Raw genomic sequence first — 23,813 nt, 5'->3', positions numbered from 1 at the left:
CTGCTGGAGCAAATCGATGAGCAATGGGATGACAGTGATACAGTGACTTTTTTTTTTTGTCTTTGGGTCACATCCAGTGACCAGGGGTTTCTCTTGTTCTGTACTCAGGATTTACTCCTGGCAGTACTCAGGGGGCTGTATGAGATGCTGAGGATTGAACCCAGGTCACCCGCGCACAAGGCAAATACCCTACCTAGTAGACTATCACTCCATCCTCTCCTTTACCAATTTCTAAAAAGCATTTTATTTTTTCTAATTTTTCAAATGGTTCTAAAATATGTTTTTAGAGGCTGGAGTGATAGTATAGCAAAAAAAGGCACTTATCTTGCCCAAGGCTGACCCCAATTCTTTCCAGACACTACATGTCAGCTGGAGCCCCACAGGGAGTGGTTCCTGAGCACAGAGCCAGGAGTACCCCAGAGCATAGGGTTTGGCCTCCAAACCAAATTAAATGAATAAAATGTACTCCATTTTTCTCTTTTTCAAATGTCATCCCTAAACATAACTTAATCTTATTTATTCCAGTGTAGACCAAGCTGATAATAGAGACTTCATTTTTTTTTATATTCTCATAAACTATAAACAGAAGGTGATGATGGCATTTGGGGTTTTGTGGTTTTTTTGCTGTTGTTATTCTTTATTTGGGGGCATCAGGGATTACTCCTGGGCATGCTCGGGTGTGGTGCTGACAGGGATGGAACCAGTGTCTGCCTGTGCAAGGCAAGTGCCTTAACGCCTATGCTATCTCTCTCGTCTCTTAAATATTGGAGAACTATAATAAATTCAAAGCTGCATGGAGGGGCTGGAGCAATAGCACAGCGGGTAGGGCGTTTGCCTTGCACGCGGCCGACCTGGGTTCAAATCCCAGCATCCCATATGGTCCCCTGAGCACCGCCAGGGATAATTCCTGAGTGCAAAGCCAGAGGTGACCCCTGTGCATCGCCAGACGTGACCCAAAAAGCACACAAAAAAACCCAAAAAACTGCATGGAGATGATCAAGGTTCTAAGAATCTAGCCAACTTGGCAGCTTATTGGCATTAATTAGAATAGATATATATAGGTAATGGGAAAAACTACCACCTAGATGAGCCCTCTCTGGAATAATATCTCTTGAGTATTAATTAGAAGACAGCTCACTGATGTGATCAAAAGATGCCAGGAAGCAACCACCCGAAAATATAACAAACATAAATGAACACATGCGGAAATTGTTTTGAAGTTAAGAGTACCAGGAACAGGCTTTTAGTTAATGCAAGGAACAATATACAGGGGGGTAGAGGAATAGGAATTTGTCATCAAACAACAATCTTCCTTATTAGGCTTTAAAACTGGAAAGATTCTTCTAAATCTTTTCATGCCCCACTGTAACACGGGGCGCAGTATCTGGTGAATGCAATGGGAAAATTATTTTTGGACTACCCCCTTCTTCTCAAGTATTAACCAGGAAAAGAATGCTCTAATCTAATGAGCATTTTAAAAACAAAACTAAATAAACAATGACCCAAAATACACAGAAATGGCACTCAAAGACCGAATGGCAATTCATCAGGAAACCATAACGACAGAAATATCCCTGAAATAACATTCAATCTCATGCCCTTTGTTCTAATCCTGTCTCCACCCAGCAGCCTACAGATCTATAATTTGGTCGTCCCAGTGAACACACCCACCACCGAGTACCAAGCAGACAGCCCGTGATGACAGTCGGGTCAGAATCTCTCTCATTCCAAAAGCAGAAACCTGCTGAAGCTTATGAAGATATACAGCAAGTCCTTGTTTAGCAATATCTGCAGAGCAAACGGAGTATCAACACCGGCTCACACTCCACTAGCTAACAAAGACAGAGGAATTCATCAGATGGAACTCCTCATTCTTATTTGAAACTCTTCAACTCCTAAACATTTTGGTCACTTGTCATATCTATATCTAGCCTTTCTCTTTTCGGAAATGGGAAATGAATCATTAAAATATGTTGTCTTGTTCCGTGTAGTTTAAAAGTTTGGCCCACTTGAGGATTTCTCAATTATTTTATCATCAGATGTAGCTTGGACTAACTTCCTCAGTTAATACTGAGTGAGCACTCAGGTAATAAAATATAATCTTTTTTGGGGTGATTATGTATTTTTAAAATTTTTTTATTCTATAAGGCAGCTCACAATAATTGATTACATTTAATAATCAAACATCAATCCCACCACCATTTCACATTCCCAACACTAAATTTGGGGCTTGAGCTGGCTCAAGCCCCAATCCCTGTCCCAAAGCACAACCAAAATAATAAAAATACTCTTTTTTAGAGTTTCTGAACCATATCTTTTCAGGCAAACAATTTCAATTTCAATAAGAAGGCAGGGGAAGCCTAAATAGGCAGCTTGCAATTAATTTTACAAAATCTCCCAGCTGGCAAAGCATTTGAAAGACAAAACAGGGTGCAATTATTTTTAAAGAGTTTTATGCTAATTTTATTTCTCACATACACCATTATGAGCGTGCGCGCGCACACACACACACAGACACAGACACACTTAAACATCAGAGATCTACGTAATGTGCTGTGTGCTTTGGAAGGCCAGAAAGAGACATTATTAACCAGGAGCTAAAAATGTTTGGTAGTGAGCTTTCCCCATCCTGACTTCTGGCATAAACACGAGAATTTAATAATAAACTGACCCACCAAATGCAGATCTAGATTGAAAACAGCTTTAGCAACCGAAAACGAAAATCCCAACCTCCTTGGCATCATGGAAGTCCTTTGTTTTCTCATTAAAGCTGTCAATATTCTAGAAGGCCCTTTGAGAAGGGGTGGAACAGGTTCAGCACTTCGAAGATAAAGTAGGTGTTAATCGGCGGACACTGAAGTACAGTTTGTATTATGCCAGGTCTTCCCAATGTGTCAGGAAGCATGGACTCAGGGAGACATTAGCAAGTGGCAAGAGTAGAGCAAGTCCATCTAATCACTGAAAAGTTAAGGGCTAAGTTTCAACAAAGTAACCAAGGCCCCTCAGTTTTAAAGAAAAGTCAGTGGACTTAAAAATATGGACTTCACTAGAAGGTTCCCAGTGCCACTCCAGAAAAGCCCATCTCATCCTCCCCGCTGAATTCTTCAGAAAGGAGTAAACTGTAACAACAGATTCTCATTCTCTCCTCTCCTCTCCTCTCCTCTCCTCTCCTCTCCTCTCCTCTCCTCTCCTCTCCTCTCCTCTCTCTCTCTCTTTCTCTTTCTCTCTCTCTCTCTCTCTCAACATACCACGGACCCCATCTGTTTGAAAACAACCCACTTTATTCTTTAATGAGTATTATTTTAATACCCGTTAACTCTCCCCAAACCCTCCCCCCAGTAACCTTAAAGTAAATAAACTTATTACACAGCCATGTTCCTGCAGAAGTTTGAATCACACCAAGAATGCATGTCCTTAAAAGGAAATGTTTTCCCTCCCCTTGCATCCTGTTATTTAAGCTATTTTAAGTACTTGTCTGGAGAAAGCTGAGCCAGAATTCAAGTGGTTTTGATTTTAGCAGCTGTTTTACACTACCCAAGTATCCAGGTGGTACGGATACAAGATATCTCTTCCACTGCATCTTTGGGGGTGCTACTTCATCTTATAGGACATTTCACAGTGAAAAAGTCGGGTTTCTTTAGATGCCTGGGTTTGTTTATTTTTTCTGTATATGTGTGTGTGAGGGGGGCCTTAACCATTTTAGAAAATATGTCTAAATGTAGTGTCGTCTTTCTTCATAAAGAGGTTACATATGTGTGTCCTCATCTGCCATACACATGCGACCTCTTTACTAACTCACTATGGACAAAGGGCTCATTACTGCTTAAAGAAGAAGCCCAGTGAAGCATAGATGCACATCCTTTCAGAAAATGGGGTTGGGGGTTTAGAGCTTGCTTTAGTTGAAACAATATAGTCCAAGATCTTTTACACTAATAAATGACACAAGAGATCTATGTCTAACAAAAATGGATTTGCACTTAAATACACATAATCTTGAATGCCCATCAAAGCACATAAAAATTGCTCTAAAAGACTTGGCCAAAGGACCTGTGCACAAGAATTTTGATTATATTCCGTCTTGAGATCTAAGCGGTAAAGCCAAGCTTTCATTAGGCATTAAAACTTTACAAAAGGCAGCTGCTAAACATCTCCAGATGCTTAGCTAAACATGGGTTTTGACTTTCACGGCATATATACCTTTTGAGGTAGTTCGTTCCAACAAACTTAAAAGGCAGTTTAATGAGACTTAGCTGAGGGTTGAACGAAGTTCACTAGCCTACAAGTTCATCCTAAGAGTGGATTCCCGAATGGAGGTCAAGAACAGCGGAAGGCTGCACAAGAATAGAGATCTGAGAACTAGTGTCTATCAATCCTTCTCCAACTCAAAATTCCCAGAAATTGGGGCCATCATTTTCCACCTGCTGCTACTCTCCCACTGGAAAAAAATGCATCTATACTTATACATATGCCTACAAAAATTCATTCTCATACATGAGGGGCCTTTTGCTTGTTCACATACTCCACACACCCACAGATTTGTAATCCTCTTCTACAGTGTCAGAACCCACGGCGGCGTTGGTGGTATAGTGAGCATAGCTGCCTTCCACAGTGTCAGAACCTGACTTTCCATCAGGGAGATGCAAATCAAAACAACAATGAGATATCATCTCACACCACAGAGACTGGCACACATTCAAAAGAACAAAAGCAGCCAATGCTGGAGTGGATGTGGGGGAAAGGGACACTCCTTCACTGTTGGTGGGAATGCGACTGGTCCAACCTTTCTGGAAAACAATATGGACAGTCCTTCAAAGACCAGAAATTTTAGGGGCTGGAGTGATAGCACAGCGCGTAGGGCGTTTGCCTTGCACGCGGCCGACCTGGGTTCGAATCCCAGCATCCCATATGGTCCCCTGAGCACTGCCAGGGGTAATTCCTGAGTGCATGAGCCAGTAATGAACCCTGTGCATTGCCGGGTGTGACCCAAAAAGCAAAAAAAAAAAAAAAAAGACCAGAAATTGAGCTTCCATATGACCCCGCAATACCACTTCTGGGAATATATCTCAAGCACGCAAAACAGCACAGTAGAAATGACATCTGTACCTATATGTTCATTGCAGCACTGTTCACAACAGCCAAAATATGGAAACAACACGAGTGCCTTAAAACAGATGATTGGTTAAAGAAACTTTGGTACATATACACAATGGAATACTACGCAGCTGTTAGGAGAGATGAAGTCATGAGATTTGCTTATAAATGGATAAACATGGAGAGTATCATGCTAAGTGAAATGAGTCAGAAAGAGAGGGACAGACATAGAAGGACTGCACTCATTCGTGGAGTGTAGGGTAGCATCACATGAGGCTGACACCCAAGGACCGTAGATACAATGGCCAGGGGGATTGCCCCATAGCTGGAAGACTGCTGCATGAGCGGAGGGGAGAAGGCAGATGGAATAGAGAAGGGATCACTAAGAAAATGGGAGATGCATGTCGAAAGTAGATAATGAACCAAACATGATGACTTCTCAGTGTCTGTGTTGCAAGGTATAATGCCCAAAAGTAGAGAGAGAGTATGGGGAATATTGTCTGCCTCTAAGGCAGGGGGAGGGTGGGGAAGGGGGCATATACCCGGGATATTGGTGGTGGGGAATGTGCACTGGTGGAGGGATGAGTGTTTGATCATTGTGAGATTGTAACCCAAACATGAAAGCTTGTAACTATCTCACCGTGATTCAATAAAAATCTTAAAAATTAAAAAAAAAAAGAACCTGACTTTCAAAATGTTTAACATCCATACTAGGAAAATCAAAACCAAAATCACAATGAGATACTCACCTCATACCATTGAGAATGATGAGCTATATCAATAAAATTGGAAGTAATAAATTTTGGAGGTAATGTGGAGAGAAAAGAATCCTGATATACTGTTGGTGAGCAAGTAAATTGGTCCAACCTTTATAGAAAATAGTAGGAAGACGCCTTTTAAAATGGAATTCTATCATACAGTGATACCACTCCTAGGTAGGAAAACACTAATGCAAAAAGATATCTACACATCTATATTCAAAGTAGGATTAATCATAATTGCTTACACATGGAGTCAACCAAAATGCCCTTTAACTGGTGACTGGACAAAGAATCTGGTTTGTATAATCAATGGCATACTATTTTGCCATTAAAAAAAGAGATTAATTGATGCCAGAATGGATGGATTGCGAGGTTATAATGTTAATAAGAAGTGGAAGACCAGGGGGGCTGGAGTGATAGCACAGCGGGTAGGGCGTTTGCCTTGCACGCGGCCGACCTGGGTTCGAATCCCAGCATCCCATATGGTTCCCTGAGCGCCACCAGGGGTGATTCCTGAGTGCAGAGCCAGGAGTTACCCCTGTGCATCGCCAGGTGTGACCGAAAAAAAAAAAAGAAGTGGAAGACCAATGATTTCCCTCATATGCAGAATATGAATTACTGAAAGAAATAAACCTGTAAACACACAAAACTGACTGCTAGACAGGGTGAAAATGATGGTGTTTGCTGGAGGAGAGGGTGGGAGTGAGGGAGAAAGGAGGAGTGTGCAGGATTGTTCTCGGAGTCGTGGGGTGGGATGGCACTGGAACTTTAGGGACGGCAGTGGTGACAACATAGATATAGAAAGGTGTGAAGCTAAAAAACTGAAATTCCGTAATACTGGAAGCTAATGATGATAATGAGAAAAGTATTTAAACATGGTTCCCAGCCAACTGTGAAATCCTCATTTCTAGTATTTCATCAATAAGAAACCAGGTGGCACAGTGAAGAGCACTATAGATTGTTTTGGTTTTGGGGGTACACTCAAGCGATGCACAGAGGTTACTCCAGACTCTGTACTCAGGAATCACTCCTGGTAGTGCTCGGTGGACCAGATGGGATGCCAGGGATTGAACCTGGGTCAGCTGCATGCAAGGAAAGAGCCCTACCGCTATCTCTGCAGCGACTAGTGTTTATTTTTCAAGGCACAACTAAACACGCACTGGTGTAGCTTTATTGGATCTCTGCTTTATTAAAAATATGCTGGAGGAAACAAAATAACTTGAAACAAGTAAACTTTTTGACATGAGAAAATCTGGCACAGCCTTCATGACCATACCAAAATTCTTTGGCTTCGTTTGGTGAGCAAGCTCAAAGAAACAAACAGACCAGTCCCAACCATTTAAAAAAAAAAACTCCACAATTCTTTTATTTCAAAAGTGCTAAATTCATGTGCATTTTAAAATACAACAATTCACTGCACAGAAGAGAGAAAAGTCCGATCTAAGTGTTTGCAGAACTAAAGCCAATTCGAAAAGCTCTACATTACATGAATTATGTCAAGTAATCATCCAAATGACCTCTAACTCCCATAACAAGACAAATGCCTGGGAATGACTCTAAAAGACATTGTCTAGTTGATAAAATATTTACTTCCTAAGTAGTCTGAAAATCTTATTTATTCTTTTTTAAAAAGGATTTAGGCAGCTTTGCTTCATTTAAATTAAAACAGAAAGATTAAAAAGTAGGGAAAAGGAGAACCAAGCCTCCTGCTATCCCAATGGGAAATCATGGAAACAATGTTGAGAAAATTAAAATAACTGAATGAAAATACATAGCTTGGAGCGTAACTGTAAGCAGGTGCAGAAAGCTAGAGAAAGGAGAACTTTCAAACCTAATACTCAATTTATTCCTAGTAAAGAGCATTCCAAAGCACTATTAATTGATTGAACAAAACCTATGATTAGTGGCAATTACTGAGATTTTCTCCACACACTATGATTTTGCCGAATTTCTAAAGAGATAATCAAGGCAATTATTGTTAATAGATGGGGAAAAAAATCACAGACCAATCTCCTTATTTTGTCACAACTGAACTGAGGCAAAATTCTTCTTCATCCCCCAATTCTAAATTTCTGAATCTCCATGCTCCAATCCTAAATTTTAAAAAAGATAATCAAGACTATTATTGCTAATGGATGGGAAAACTTATAGAATGATTTCCTGTTTTGTCATAATTGAACTGAAACAAAACTTCTCTCCATCTCCCATCCCATTTCCTGTCAAGAATTCTTTCTGACAGAAAAATAAGTTACAGAGTTTATTTTTAAAAACCCAAGTTCTGGGCCAGAGACAGCTCAACAGGCTAAGCGCCTGCCTGACATGCAGGAGGCCTGGTTTTAATCCCTGGCACTGCACGATGCCCGGAGCACCTCTGGGAGCAAACACAGAGACAGGAGTCACCATCCTCCACAGTACCCCTAAAACAAAACAGAGAAAAAGAACAGAAAAGCAAGTTTCTCTGAATTGAAAAAAAAAAACCCACAAGTTTCCATTAATACTTTTGATAGCTGCCTGCAGGTTCTGCACCTAACTAAAAACTTTCAAAGACTTTAAATGAAACTGAAAAGATCCCTAAAACTGCCAATGCATTCCCATACCATTGGAAATCAAATGGCAAGACATCACTGTCACTATCATCCCGTTGCTCATCGGTTTGTTCAAGCGGGCACCAGTAATGTCTCTCATTGTGAGACTTGTTGTTACTGTTTTTGGCATATTGAATATGCCACGGGGAGCTTGCCAGGCTCTGCCATGAGAGCGCGATACTCTCGGTAGCTTGCCAGGCTCTCCGAGAGGGACGGAGGAATTGAACACGGGTCGGCTGCGTGAAAGGCGAATGCCGTACCGCTGTGCTATCGCTCCAGCCTGGCAAGACATATTTTATCAAAATAAAAATGGAGTTCTTTTTGAACCAGCAATGCTTCACTCATACCTAGGCAATATCTGAGCGATATGAAAACCCTCATTTGAAAATACATTTGCTCCCCTATATTTATAGCAGCAATACCCACAGTAGCCTAAACAAGGAATCAAACTAAATGCCTAGGGGCTGGAGCAATAGCACAGCAGGTAGGGCGTTTGCCTTGCACGCGGCCAACCCGGGTTCGATTCCCAGCATCCCATATGGTCCTCTGAGCACTGCCAGGAATAACCTCTGTGCATAGCCAGGTGTGACCCCCCCCAAAAAAAACCCTAAATGCCTAATTGATACTGGATGACTGGACTAAAAAAAAAAAAAAAAAGCTCTGGTATATTTACTCAGTGGAACACTACTCTCCCATTAAAAAATTAAAAAGATTATTTTATCTTTTTTAATGGGATACTGAATTGACTATAGTAAATAAAATGAGGAGTGAAAGTCATTTATCTGATTTTTTCACTCAGGTGAAACACGAATAACTAGAGCAAATAAATTGGCAAAGTAACAATATAACTACATCCAAGACTGTGATATTTCTGGCGACTACAAGGGAAATGGGGAGTGAGGGTGGGAGGGATGAGAAGTGTATTATTTTGGGGGAGAGCAAACCCAGTGTTGCTCAGAACTTATTTCTGGCTCAGTGCGAGGGACCACAATCATTCCTGAATGCTCAGGGGACCATATGGTTTGCCAGGGCCTGAACCCAGGCAGGTTGAGAGCATGCAAGACACGCCCTAACCCACTGCACTAACTCTTGCAGCCCCCAGAAGTGGGTCTTATTAATGCTGGGAGGACATTAGAACTTTTACGATGGGAGTAACAACAATTATACACAAACAGATGTACGGCTACACCCTGAAATTCTACGGTATTGCTAACCAATGATAAATCAATTTAGGAAAGAGGGGAAGGTGAAGAAGACAGCTCAAAGGTCATATGTTTCGCATGCAAGAGTCCCAGCTTCTATCACTGACAACCACCAGGTGTGGCGCCCAAAATAGGCAAACAAAATGGGGACAACCACCCCAATGGTCCCTGGTACCTCAAACATTCAAACACACACACATACATACACACACACACCCACAAAGCCCCTTTTAAGTTTACAGTGACAAAAAGCCCAGTATATGAAGATAATGTCTATTTCCTTGGGATTCAACCAATTAATATTTGAGAACATGGCATGTGCACCGAGAGGGGGATTTCAAATTATCAATGTGTGGAATAGGCAGAATGTTGGTCTCTAGAATTCCTATTTTATTTCTTAGGCATATGTACCTGGTACGGAACTTTGAGAAAACATGCAGTCTCATCTCTGACCTTTGGGAAGCTGTCAGTATACTACAAACTCTTAACAAGGTAAAATTTAAAATAACACCATAGCTCCACAATGATATTCTCTTGTAAGTCAAGTTCTAACTGGTCCCTCACTTCAAGCGTCCTATTCTGCTTCATTGATGGAGCTAACTGGTCAGCTCTCTTTATGTCATTTAGATTTCATGGGGCAATTAAATTATTTATTTTTCTTTGTTTGGGGACCACACCCTATGGAGCTCAGAAGATTACAGTACCACAGTACCAGGGATTGAATCTGAGAATGAATAGCCCTGTAAACTATCTCCCCACCGCCACCCCCAAATTAAGCTTTTTTAAAACTGATAACAAAATCTTATAGTCTTACCCAGCTAAGTAAATTTTTATTGCATTAGCTTTTATTTTTAAAAATGCATACAAGTATTCTCAAGAAGCTGCACATAAGGTTCTGGAGTGATAGCACAGCGGTTAGGGCGTTTGCCTTGCACACGGCCGACCCAGGTTTGATTCCCAGCATCCCATATGGTCCCCTGAGCACGGCCAGGAGTAATTCCTGAGTGCAGAGCCAGGAGTAACCTCTGTGCAAAAAAAAATTTTTTTAAAGCTGCGCATAAGAACAAAGACCATATTCGATAATAAACATTTCTTTCTTTTTTTTTTTTTTTTGCTTTTTGGGTTACACTCAGGAATCACCCCTGGCAGTGCTCAGGGGACCACATGGGATGCTGGGATTTGAACCCAGCAGATAGGGTGCTCACCTTGCACATGGTCAACCCAGGTTCGACCCGAGTGCAGAAGCCAAGAGTAGACTTGAGCACTGTTGGGTGACCAACTCCCCCCCACCACAAAAAAAGAGTAAGACTTAAAAATCTTGTAGGCAAGGGCCAGAGAGGGTAAGGTGCTTGATTTGCATGTGACATACAAATCAATCCGTGGCACTGACATGATCTCCTGAGCACCAATAGGATTGATCCCTGAGCAAAGAGCTAGTAGTAAGCCCTCAGCACAAGCAGATGTGGCCCCCAAACAAAACAAAACAAAAATCTTGCAGCCAAGATATTTTTCTCCAGTTGTTTATGGAGGCCATGATGGTTTACAAGACTATATGGTTTTAGGAATACAGTTTGTTTGTTTTATTTGTTTGTTTTTGCTTTTTGTGTCACACCTGGTGATGCACAGGGATTATTTCTGGCTCTGCACTCAGGAATTACCTACCTCTGGCAGTGCTCAGGGGACCATATGGGATGCTGGGAATCAAACCCAGGTCGGCCGCGTGCAAGGCAAACGCCCTACACGCTGTGCTATCGCTCCGGCCCCCAGGAATACAGTTTTACACCTCTTCAAAATATGTCACCATACCATACCCACTGCTCAAGTACCGATATTCCTCCACCACAGTCCTTGGGAACGTGTCTACATTTGGCCGGGGCAGGGTCGGGTGTCGGGGGAGTTGTTTGGGGTAACACCTGTGGGTGATCAAGGCTTACTCCTGGCTCTGGGCTTAGGAGTCACACCTGATCGTGCTGGGGGGAAGCATACAGGGTGCCTAGGACCCAACCCGGGTTATCCACAGGCAAGGCAAGCGCCCTGCCTGCAGAACTATTGCTCTGGCCCCTGTCCCCACACTTTCAACCCACTTTCTAGGTATTATTCTTTTTAATATTTAGTAGTATTCATGGCAAGTCAACTTTTTCAGGCACACATGCGTCAGATCCAGGAATATTCCTTTTCTAGTCAGAGTTCTAACAGGATTATTAACAGCCACTCAGATTGGGGTCTAGTGTTAAGTGTTGATTAGAGATGTACAGGCGTAGTGATGTTCACCTCCTTGTTTTCACTAATGAAATTCTCAACATAGGTGAAAGACTAGATTCTACTTTAACTATCGTAATTACGACCTAATTTTACACACATTAATCAAGGAAATCCTAAGTAGTAATAGTCTTTCTAAGCACATGTTGACTCTTGAGTGCAGGAATCAGTTCTTATCCTGTTTACTGTCTTCTACTGACTTGACCTGAGTGATGGAATTTGAAATGTAAATACAATATACTGCTTCCATAGGTGCTCAATTCTAAGACAAGTTATATGATGCTCAACTGTCACTGTCGCTGTCATCCTGTTGCTCATCAATTTGCTTGAGCGGGCACCAGTAACGTCTCCATTGTGAGACTTGTTGTTACTGTTTTTGGCATATCCAATACGCCACGGGTAACTTGCCAGGCTCTGCCGTACGGGCAGGATCCTCTCGATAGATTGCCAGCTCTCTGAGAGGGGTGGAGGAATCAAACTTGGGTCGGCTGCATGCAAGGCAAATGTCCTACCTGCTGTGCTATCGCTCTTGCCCTATATGATGCTCAAGGAGAAATAAAATAGTATGAACTATCTTCCCGCCTGATATTGATGCTGCAATTTAGTATCAGGAGGGAAGGCAGTGTCCATTATCCAGACACAAATAATCCATGGGAAAAAGGAAAACTGAGCTAAGTAGGAAAACTTTTCTCACGTCTCCTAACAGTTTCACGAGTCAAACTGAGAGCATGGTGAAAGTACCAAACTCACTCCTAGAAAACTGAAATGATTCAACAAATACAGTAACACAAAGTTTGTCATGAAAATCTCAGGAGCCACAGGAGCCACAGACTTAAGGTCTGGGAAACTTGAGTATATCAGATAAGACATGTAATTAGAAGGAATACAGTTTCAAGTGCAATTTCCAAAACCTTATCCCATCTATTTTAACTGTCTTATCCTGAGATTTCTGATTAACCTTGTACACAAGCTCTGAGAGAAATAAATGACAAGGGCCACATAAAGATTATTTTACTCTTGTTACAATACAAAAATTACTCACCAACTTTAGCAAAGGCCTCTTTCAGCTCATCAAGCTCATCTTTGGAAATCTGAGTGGTAGCCATGTCACCCATTTATAGAAGACCTAAAGAGAAATAAAAAAGATTTTCAATAGAAAAGGGATAATGTATATGGAGTTGCAAATGACTAAACCAGTTTTATCCCCAAAATAACAAAAAAATAAGACAATTATATTAGGTTTTTATATTTGTGATTATAGCCATAATAAAGAATTAACAAGTCTTAGAAGTCATCATTTACGACAAGTAAGTCACATAAAAATATTTCTGAGTGGCTGGGATTGTGGCTCAGTATACGAGTACAAGCCTTTCATGTGTGAGAGCCTGGGCTCAATCTGTAATATCATAAACATAATTATAAAATTAAACTTTCCAAATCTTCCCATCATGGATAAATCTTAACATTATCTTCAAAAGGTATGAGGCATCAAAACCCCCAGCAATGAGGAAAAAGACACAAAATAGAAAGTTTTGGTTATATGTGTCAAAACTGAAAGCCAAGATTATACCAATCAAAACTCCATGTAAAATAGAACTATTTTTATTTCTCCTTCATTTCTTCATTTACCTTAGCAATTATTTTTGTTTTATCATTTTATCCTATATAACTTATACATAACATACTGTATGTTTAAGATATACAATATGATTTGATATATGTATATATCATTAAATGATTGCCACAATAAATTAATGAACCTTATTGTTGAAGAATATTAATGAACAATAAGGTTTATTAATATATGTATCGCCTTGTAGAGCTGCCTCCCGTAACCACGAAGCCACTTTAAAATCATTCATCACGAAAACAGGTTTCCAAATAACATAGTAAACTATTCCCTAGGGGCCAAATCTAAACTATGCCTTGTTTTTGTATGGTCCCCAGTTAAGTATGGTTTGTATAGATAGACATTTGCAATTTTTTTTTTTTTTTTGCTTTTTGGGTCACACCTGGCGATGCTCAGGGGTTACTCCTGGCTCTGCACTCAAGAATCATTCCTGGCGGTGCTCGGGAGACCATATGGGATGCTGGGAATTGAACCCAGGTCAGCCGAGTGCAAGGCAAACTCCCTATGCACTGTGCTATTGCTCCAACCCTGACATTTGCAATTCTGGTGTTAAGATCCATTAACTTTGAACTCAGATGAAGAGAAATGCTATCTTGTGAGTGACGACGAATTTCATTCTTCTCATTAGTAGATTAGTATTATAAAAAAAACGTAGTCCAGTCTGACCTTAGGGGAGAGACTCTCCAAACAATAATAGTGAGTTTTGTTGAAATATTGAATGCAATCAAAGTGAAAGTAAAGTGAAATTTATTAGTTACACAGGTGGGGGGGGGGCTAGAGGCGTGGGGGGGCTAGGGGTGTGGGGGTGCGGGGTGGAGCTATACTGGGATTCTTGGTGGTGGAATATGTGCACTGGTGAAGGGATGGGTGTTTGAGCATTGTATAACTGAGACTTGAACCTGAAAACTTTGTAACTTTCCACATGGTGACTCAATAAAAAAATTAAAAAAAAAAACAACGTAGTCCAGGGCCAGGGAGAGAACTCAAAAAGCTGAAGCATCTTGCTGGGCCTTTGCATTGACCTGTCTGACCTAGAATGGCTAAGAGGGGCCTTGGCCCCTCTTGCACAGTCCCCCCAAATAATACCTTTGATATTAATAGCACTGTAGCACTGTCGTCCCATTGCTCATCCATTCGCTTGAGCGGGCACCAGTAACGTCTCCATTGTGAGACTTGTTGTTACTGTTTTTGGCATATCAAATATGCCACAGATAGCTTGCCAGGCTCTGCCGTACAGATGGAATACTCTCGATAGCTTGCCTGGCTCTCCAGGAGGGACGGAGGAATCGAACCCGGGTCAGCTGAGTGCAAGGAAAATGTCCTAGCCACTGTGCTATCACTCCAGTCCTTTGATATTAATCAATTATATTTGTGGTTTTGCCTCTTGCCACACAATATTGACAATATGCATCATTCCAGAGAACTTCTCTGAGGCCTGTGTGATGGAAAGAAGGTCTACATCACAACGGAGGGGTCCCACATACAAACCTATGAGCAGCCTTTGGACAGCAGGAAAATGGATAGTGCACTGCCTGGCTTTGGAGGGCTTTGATTTTTTTCTTTGGGGTCACCCCAGCTATATTCAGGGGGTACTCCTGGCTCTGCACTCAGGGATCACTCCTGGCAGACTCGGGGTATCCTATGGGGTGCCACCAGGGATGTAAGACAAGCACCTTACTCGCTGCAGCCGATAGCCTGTCTTTTAATTTGATCTGCTTTATAAGTGGAGGCGGGGGGTGGGGAGCATATGCAGCAGGGCTGGAACTGTGGTTGGCCTTGAACCCCTGCACTATCTTTCCTGCTCTCCTTGAATCTTTTTAGGAAGTTTACTTTTAAGATGTGCTGGAGTGATAGCACAGTGGCTAGGGCATTTGCCTTTCATGTGGCTGACCCGAGTTCAATTCCTCCGCCCCTCTCGGAGAGCCCAGCAAGCTACGAGAGTATCGAGCCTGCGCAGCAGAGCCTGGCAAGCTCCCTGTGGCGTATTGGATATGCCAAAAACAGTAACAATAAGTCTCTCAATGAGAGACGTTACTGGTGCCCGCTCAAGCAAATCGATGAGCAACGAGATGACAGTGACAGCGACTTTTAAGAAATTTCACAGAAAAGATGACAAGAAAGCACACAGTACAGTTCCCAAATAATTTGTCTCTGCACATGCACAATATAATGGCGTACAGTCACATCAGACTACCATACAGTATCATTTCTTTGCCCCAAATGTGCTGGTTATTTTTGTTTTTAAAAACATTCGATGTCTTAAATTTTACTAACAGATAAAAAACACAAAACTAACCATGTTGCAATGAAGAGCTACTTGGTATGGAGCAGCTCTCAAAGAAAGGGCCCAAGGGGCCGGAGCGATAGTACAGCAGGTAGGGCGTTCGCCTTGCACGCGGCCAACCCGGGTTCAATCCCCGGCATCCCATATAGTCTCCCCAGCACCGCCAGGAGTAATTCCTGAGCACAGAGCCAGGAGCATGGGTGTGACCCAAAAAGCAAAAAAAAAAAAAAGAAGAAGAAGAAAAGAGCCCAAAGTCAGATCTGTATTTTTTTACAGCCATAGTCCTCATGTCTAGAATATATCCCAACCCAAACACACAGTAAAGGCACCTGACAAAGCAACAAAATTTAAACTAACTCACTTACCAATTTTGTGCCACTGGAACTGAATAAATAGAATAGAATGAACGTATACATGAATTAATTTCCTGAACCTTTAAAAACTCTATGAGATGACTATTCAATTTTTGGTTGTGTTTGTTTTGGGGGCCACACCCGGCTGTGCCTCAGGACCTATGCCTGACTCTGCCTGCACACAGGGATCACTCCTGATGGGACTTGGGCACCATATGAGATTCCAGGGATCAAATCCAGGCCGACTGTATGGAAGGGAAGCATCCTACCTGCTGTACTATTGCTCCAGCCCAAAGAGGTAAATATTGTTAACCTTCCTTTTCTGATGAGATTTTACATGACCACATGATGCTATCACCTGTGTTCTACCACAATGCAATCACTGTCACGGTCACTGTCATCCCATTGCTCATCAATTTGCTCGAGCGGGCACCAGTAACGTCTCTCATTGAGAGACTTATTGTTACTGTTTTTGGCATAGCCAATACGCCAGGCTCTGCCGAGTGGGCTTGATACTCTTGGTAGCTTGCCGGGCTCTCCGAGAGGGGCGGAGGACTCGAACTCGGGTCAGCCGCGTGAAAGGCGAAAGCCCAACCGCTGTGCTAACGCTTCAGCCCACAATGCAATACACATGTATAATACCTGATATTTGTAAAAATAATTGAAACATAAAACAGAATGTAGCTAATCATAAGCTTTTCTTACCTGGGATGTCACTGAAGACAGACACTTTTTCGGGTAGATAAGCTGGATAAAAACACCTTTCAGAATAGCTTCAGAATCTATAAGGTAAAGACAGATCCTCAGTTAAAGATGAAGTCAAACACATTTATGATCTAGAATTTCAGGATGGGAGAAGTGTGCTGCAAGTATTCAAAGGACCAAACATGATGGCCTCTCAGTATCTGCACTGCAAACCCTAATGCCCAAAAGGAGAGAGAGAGAGTAAGAAGAGAAGTGCCTGCCGCAGAGGCGGGGGTGGGGGCGTGAGGGATGAGAGAGATACTGGGGATAATGGTGGTGGGACAAGTACACTGGTGGAGCGACAGGTGCTGGAACAGTGGATGACTGACACTCAGTCATGAAAGTTTTGTAGCTGTATCTCACGGTTTTTCAATTAAAAATAGTTTAAAAGACCTAGAGTTTAAAAGTAGTACACGTTTATGTGCATGTGTGCATGCACATACAATGTTTTTTTAATTTGGGGCCACACCTGGAAATGCTGAGAGCTTACTCCTGGTTCTGTGCTCAGAGTTAAGGCCTGGCACTGCTCTGGGGACCATATGCAGTGCTGCTGATGGCACCTGGGTCAGCTGCAAGAAGGGCAAGTTGTCTTAACCCCTCTACTATCTGTCCAGTTCTCCACTTATTACTAATGTCATTTAACCCGTGAGAGTATAAATATACTATGCAAGGGCCGGGGATGTGGCTCATCAATAAAGCACTTGCCTTGCATGTATGCAGTAGTAGGTTCCATCCCCAGCATTGCAAAACAACAACAAAAGTCACTCAAATTTGCATCAAATTTTATGTCTGTTTTAAGTAACGGTGGTTCCCATACAAAGCTATTATGCTTCTCCATGACTGACACCATGCAGAACAGTAACATAGTAAGTTTGAAGAAGACAGAGTCACACACTCGCAAATTGCTCCTTCATTTTTCAATTTGTAAAGATTTTTTTCCACTTTGGACAGAGTAAATCATTAATAATGTCAGCAGAAGGAAAAAAATAACTAAAGCAATCGATTTTATTCTCACTCTACCAAATCCCGTCTATGAAGGACAGTCACTCAAAGGCTCTGGACATAGCCTCCTCCCAAGCCCTGCCCGGATCCCTGCTGACCCTTTTCTCCCCTTTGCAGGGAACAGGCTCAGTAGGAGAAAGTCTTTTTGCCTCTTCATATCTGTCCCCCTTTACCAACACACATTCACCTCATTCCTCATACTACTGATACATCAGGAGCGGAGGTGCAGAGCGCCAGGGCACTTGAAATCTCCACTCATGGAACAGGTAGCCAATCAGAATGTAGAATGGGATAGCTGGGGGTGGGATTTGAGAGAGCTTAAAGGAAGCCCCCAGCCCCATCTCTCTCCCTCTGAGCACATGCAGTCAGGACTCTCTTCTCCTCCTGCACCGCCACCGGGCACCCAGTACCCGGCATCAAGCACCCGGCACCCAGCACCCAGAACCCTGATCAGGTAGGGCGGCGCCCAGACACAGGGCCCTGTACAGGTGTGCCAGACGGTGACAGGTACAGGCAGGGCTCAGACACCCAGGTAGTGACAAGGTACCGAGCACCGGGCTCTCACCACGCAGCGCATGTGGCCCTGACCGCAGAGTAGGAAAACCAGGATTCGACAACAGGAACTGCAGGAGTACAGCTGGAGGCCCCAGCGACCATAAGGAACGCAGGCATCTTGGCCGCCTGGGACTGGGAAGGCATCGTACATGGGATAGAGCGCAGCACAGGGACAGGACCTGGTCATCGTTCACGGGTAAAGAAGAGGCCTGAGACATCTACCCCTTCTGTACCGTCAACTAACTTTCAGTCTTCCGAGTTTTGTATGCAAATCTTTCATACAGTTCTCAAGAACCCACCAGCACAGGAAATCCGCTTTCGCGCTAACAATATCGCCAATATTGGAGACATCTATTATACGCTTTGTTCCTGCCCGGAAGGTATTTGTCTTCGAAGAAGAGAAATATTTGATGATTAGGGAAAAAAATTCTATGACACAAAGTGTTAGTGGCTACAATAAAAGGTACAGAGATGGGAAAGCCTCTGCAAAGATTGCAGAATAATTCCCTCTTAAGAAGACAAGGAAGGAAGTATTTTACTTCCTCCTACAAAATTAGATAACCACACAGATCTCACAGACATGGTGTCAAGACACTAGTTTACTTCCTACCCCTCCCCACAAATTAATGGCAGGAGCCCGGGAGATAAGTTACAGGGTTTAAAGCCCTTGTCTTGAGCTGCAGAGGTATGTACACTGGGCGTTTGCCTTGCATGCAGCTGACCCAGATTCAATCCCCAGCATCCCATATGATCCTCCGAGCACTGCCAAGAGTTATTCCTTAGTGCTTGGGGCCAGCAGGTCACATGCAGAAATGCTCAGGGAAATTTCTTTTTTAAATTTTTAAGTTTCAATCCTACAAATTATAACTATAGAACTAAAACTTGCCAAACTGGGGCTCTCAAAGTCAAAAAGACGCTCTGACAAAAAAAAAGTCTGCCTTGTACACACCTGATACAAGCTTGAGGCTCTCTACCAAAGGGGTTTCACCTCACCCAAGAACTATGCTATAATGAAAAGGTTGTTGGATGTGAAATTAGAGGACATTAATAGGTGTCCCAACCCTGCCACTTTCTAGCACTTTGCCCATGAATGGGTTCATTCAATCTCTCTGAGCCTGTTTCCTCGGGTGGTAATAACATCTACTTTGCTGGGGTCTTCAGCAAGAATAAGGAGGAAACATGTGAAGGTCACTGTAAACTAAGACGTGATAACATACAGCAAATTTAATCCATTCTGCAAAAAAGGAACACCAAAGTAATTGAGAGAGGGTACATAAATACAAGGCATCGAAATCAGATGGGCCAGACAAGTAATGCGATTTGGAGACGACCGCTAGACGACAGCTGTTACTGATTGGATTCCACGGGACATCAAAAGACCGCGTGGCCGCCCACCTATGAGATGGTCAAACTTCATCAAGACCCTGAACAAATGGTTTGAGGCTCTTCCTGTTCCTGGAGCGAGCAGATACCATTGGGCTACACTAGCACACGACAGGCACGAATGGGAGACGTTAATGGAGCCTGCTTGAGTAAACTAATGAGCAACGAGATGACAAGTGAACAAGTGACATAAATACAAAGGTCTGCCAAGAACGTGGATTGGAGTGATAGCACAGTGGGCAGGGCGTTTGCCTTGCACACCACGGCCGACCCGGATTCGATTCTTCCACCCCTCTCGGACAGCCCGGCAAGCTACCGAGAGTATTGCGCCGGCATGGCAGAGCCTGGCAAGCTCCCCGTGGCGTATCCGATATGCCAAAAACAGTAAGAACAAATCTCACAATGGAGACGTTACTGGTGCCTGCTCGAGCAAATCCATGAAGATGGAACTGGGATGACAATTCTAGATGAACAAAATTTGACCTTAAATCTCTTTTGGCATAAGAATTGTGGAAGGTGACATACTTTGGAAACAAACATAGGAGGGGCCCTAAAAGCTGGGTGGAGGTTACCTTTTTGTCAGAGATATTTACATGTATATAGGAAAATCCCCATTGTAAGGATGCCCCCCAAGGATCTTATTGTAGGAGAAGACAACAACTTTAATCTGCTTCACAATGAACCCCTGTTTACTGTGTCTTTACGGAAACCTCCTGTACCCACCCAAAATCCTAGTCTTTAGCAGAAAATGGCATTTAAGGAGGAGACTTAGAGCACACTGCAGAGAGTTATTCCATTTCTCTGGGTATCTCCTGAGTATACTGGAGGTGTACATGTTACTACACTTAGTATATTTTTCTCCTGTTCACCTGTCTTCTATTACTGGGATGGTCTCAGGCAAGCACCCGAAGGATAGAGGGGAAACTATTTTTCTCCCCTACAGCCCTTTTTAATGGGGTACACGTAAAGTAATCTCATTTGCCCCGTAATTACTGACTACAGAGTATTACAGATCTCCCTCCTATATCTCACATTTCTCTAAGTAAGTTTTTTCAATAAAACTATTTCCTCACTAAAAAACCTGTAAATCTCTAGCCAAAGTAGTTTAAGTGCGGTACTCCAATTTTATGTTTCAATTTGGCTCCTTCATAGCTTCATTTTTTAAAAACAACTTGAGAGATAACAGGAGATACTGTAAAAAGACGAAAATTTTATTTCAGTCCATTTTTTAAAAAACAGCTAACAGTCTGTCAATACTGCCACATGCCTCTTCATCGCACATATTCCTGTGAGCAACGAAAAAATGAAAAGTGACGAGGTGAAGAGCAAATATTACTTGCTGACTAAAAGCATATCCCCAATTTCACAATGTGATTCTGACTTTTGACATTTGTCCTTTTCTGAGTCTGTTTTCCCACAAAAGTGAATTTACACGAGGGTGGGAAAGGGAGAGAGACAACTAAAGCTGGTATTGGAAAACAGTGTCTCATCCCTCCATTTAAATTTAGCAAATCCAATACAAGAAAGCGTCCCAGGCGTGCCGTTTCCTGGATTCTGGAATCTGCAAAGAACTCTGATATGGCCCCCAATTCGGTCTCCCCCTTGACAGCCCCGCCTGCCTGCTCTCTAAAGGCAACCCTCTTCCTCCCACATCTGAGACACAGGAAAACAGAGTTTCAAATAAGGGAATAAAAGAAAAGCAAACAAAACCGTGCTTGTTTGTTATTTCATAAAAGGATATGGTGTACAACTGGGTATGAATTCAGGGCGTCACCCCTAGAGGAATCTTATGCCTATGAAGTCATTCCTAATTACAGAGTTTGACTAACAATACAGCAATTATGAAACCACGCCACTGGCTCCTGTAACTATCCTTACACCCTTCCCACAAATCTCAGAGAAAGGTGTACCTACAACGACCTGAAACTATTACTCAAATTCTGAAAGGGATTTAATGGAGAGGAAGAGGGGTGCCGGTTTTTCACCCCTCAAGGCCGTTCACCTTGAGAATGCAGCTGATGAATCGATTTACTATATCTGGGTCACTTGGTACTACTCCGGTTCAGAAGCGGAGAGCACGCGTTGGGGAACTTTCCATGGATGATCAAGATGATGAACTTTATATTGTTTCCTTGAAACTGAAAGGAGAAAAGCAGGGGATATTCGCCAGCCACTTGAGCTTAGCCACTAGCAGGCTAGGTAAATAGAATTGGGAAAGCGAGACTGATTACTTAAGTCAGAGATTTGGCAACACATCCTGAGGCTTGTATCATGACGAGGAGAGCCACATATGGACAACATGAAAAAAAAGACATTATTTCACTAGAAGTAAAAGCCAAAGCCAACCTCCAACCCAGACGCTGCTAGGTATGAACCATTGACAGTGGCCAATAAATAAGGGTTGTATCCGTCACCTTCCAGACCCCCAACAGGCAGTACTTTGGAACACCCACACTTGACATACCTACCTGTACCAACAGAAACTGCCACTTTGCCTCCTCCCCGGGTTAGGTAAGTCAACAGCACGAGTCTCCAGGTGAGATGGGTGTGCAACACCTCTCACACTCTTGCTCTGATTACTCAAGCTCCGGTTCCACGTTCCCAAAGAATTTTGAGATGATTTCCTTCACCTACTTCCTCATTTATTATATCCATCAGGCCTTCATTGAAGGCACTGTGTTGGGCGCTGCGGTCAGATAAATCAGAGCCAAGGTCCCTACTCTTCTTTACCAGTTGATGGTGTAGTGAAGGAAACAGATATAAAAACCTAACATTTGGGGGGGGGGCTGGAGCAATAGTACAGTGGGTAGGGCATTTGCCTTGCATGCGGTCGACCCGGGTTCGATTCCCAGCATCCCATGTGGTCCCCTGGGCACCGCCAGGAGTAATTCCAGAGTGCAGAGCCAGGAGTAACCTGGATATGACCTCCCTTCTTCCAAAAAAAAATAACATTCGTACAACCAAGCAATTATAGCCATATGCCCTGAGTGGTGGGGGTAAGAAGACTAGGGCATGAGGTAAGATTGGCCAGAGTTGACTTTGAACTTTATCTCAGAAAGCAGGCATCTGTCAGAAAGTTGTCTCTGAGAAAGGCATGCTAAGCACAGAGACATAAAAGGATGCTATTACAGGAGACTGGGGGGCGGGGGGGGGGGGAGACTGGCTGGAGCCTTGTGCCTAGGGTAAGATATACACACAATTGTAGCTGAAGGTCATGGGTCAAAAGCAGACGGACTGCATTAAAGGTCTGAATGTGGTCCGATGGCTAAGGGAGAAGGAAGATCAGCGAGAAGGGTCTGAGCCAGGAAGTCTGTGTCTACAATGGAATGCACTGCCATTACATACATGCTTCGTGCCTTTTGAGTTCCCCTCCACCCTTTTCTAACAACCTCTCCAGTCAACTTTTCAACTTCCCCCTTTTCCTATCCTAGTCATCAGACTTACAAGTTTGAGGTTGCCAGATTTGGTCATAGGAAACAAAGAGAGGGTGAAGAACATCACCAAGTACTTTGAATTCTCTCATCATATTCCTCTATCACTTCATATCTAACCTATTCCAAAGACTTTTAATTGACATATATATATATGTCTCCTCAAAACCTGCCTATTGAATAAATGCCAAGGAAGACTATTATTAACTAATTAGAAGAGAGATACAACATATTCATCTCTGCATTTGCCACACCATTTAGATAATGCATGGGCACAGAGTATTCTCAATAAATATCTTTTGAATCAAATATGACTCAGAGCAAGCATCTACAACTGTTCTGCTTATGCTTGGCCCCCTGCAGGAAGCTGTAATTACTTTTGCCTAAATGGACTGTCTAATTTCTGCCGGATGTTCTAGGTCCAAAAGAGTGGATCTACCTCGTCACATCTAGCCAGTCTTCCCTTTCAACCTTTCAACACGCCCTTTGGCTTTTGGATCATCTCCTCAGGAACATGTTCTGTTAATCCCACA

The 23,813-nt window shown here is 42.8% G+C and overlaps 1 protein-coding gene across 4 annotated transcripts in view; it reads right to left on the bottom strand.

The window, feature by feature from the left end:
* Positions 1-23,813, bottom strand: part of PLS3 (plastin 3) — a 117,100-nt gene that overhangs the window by 35,184 nt on the left and 58,103 nt on the right. For all 4 annotated transcript variants that reach the window (XM_012934048.2, XM_004614475.3, XM_055122375.1 and 1 more), the window contains exons 2-3: positions 16,871-16,947; positions 12,941-13,024 (exon numbers count right to left, since the gene is read on the bottom strand). In XM_012934048.2, coding sequence (XP_012789502.1) covers positions 12,941-13,013 — 73 coding nt within the window. In that variant the 5' untranslated portion in view covers positions 13,014-13,024; positions 16,871-16,947. The remainder of the gene's footprint in view (positions 1-12,940; positions 13,025-16,870; positions 16,948-23,813) is intronic.

This window comes from Sorex araneus, chromosome X (assembly GCF_027595985.1).
Source record: "Sorex araneus isolate mSorAra2 chromosome X, mSorAra2.pri, whole genome shotgun sequence".
Lineage (NCBI taxonomy): Eukaryota > Metazoa > Chordata > Mammalia > Eulipotyphla > Soricidae > Sorex > Sorex araneus.
The sequence above is the reverse complement of the archived record's forward strand: the minus strand, read 5'-3'. Positions and strand labels throughout refer to the sequence as shown.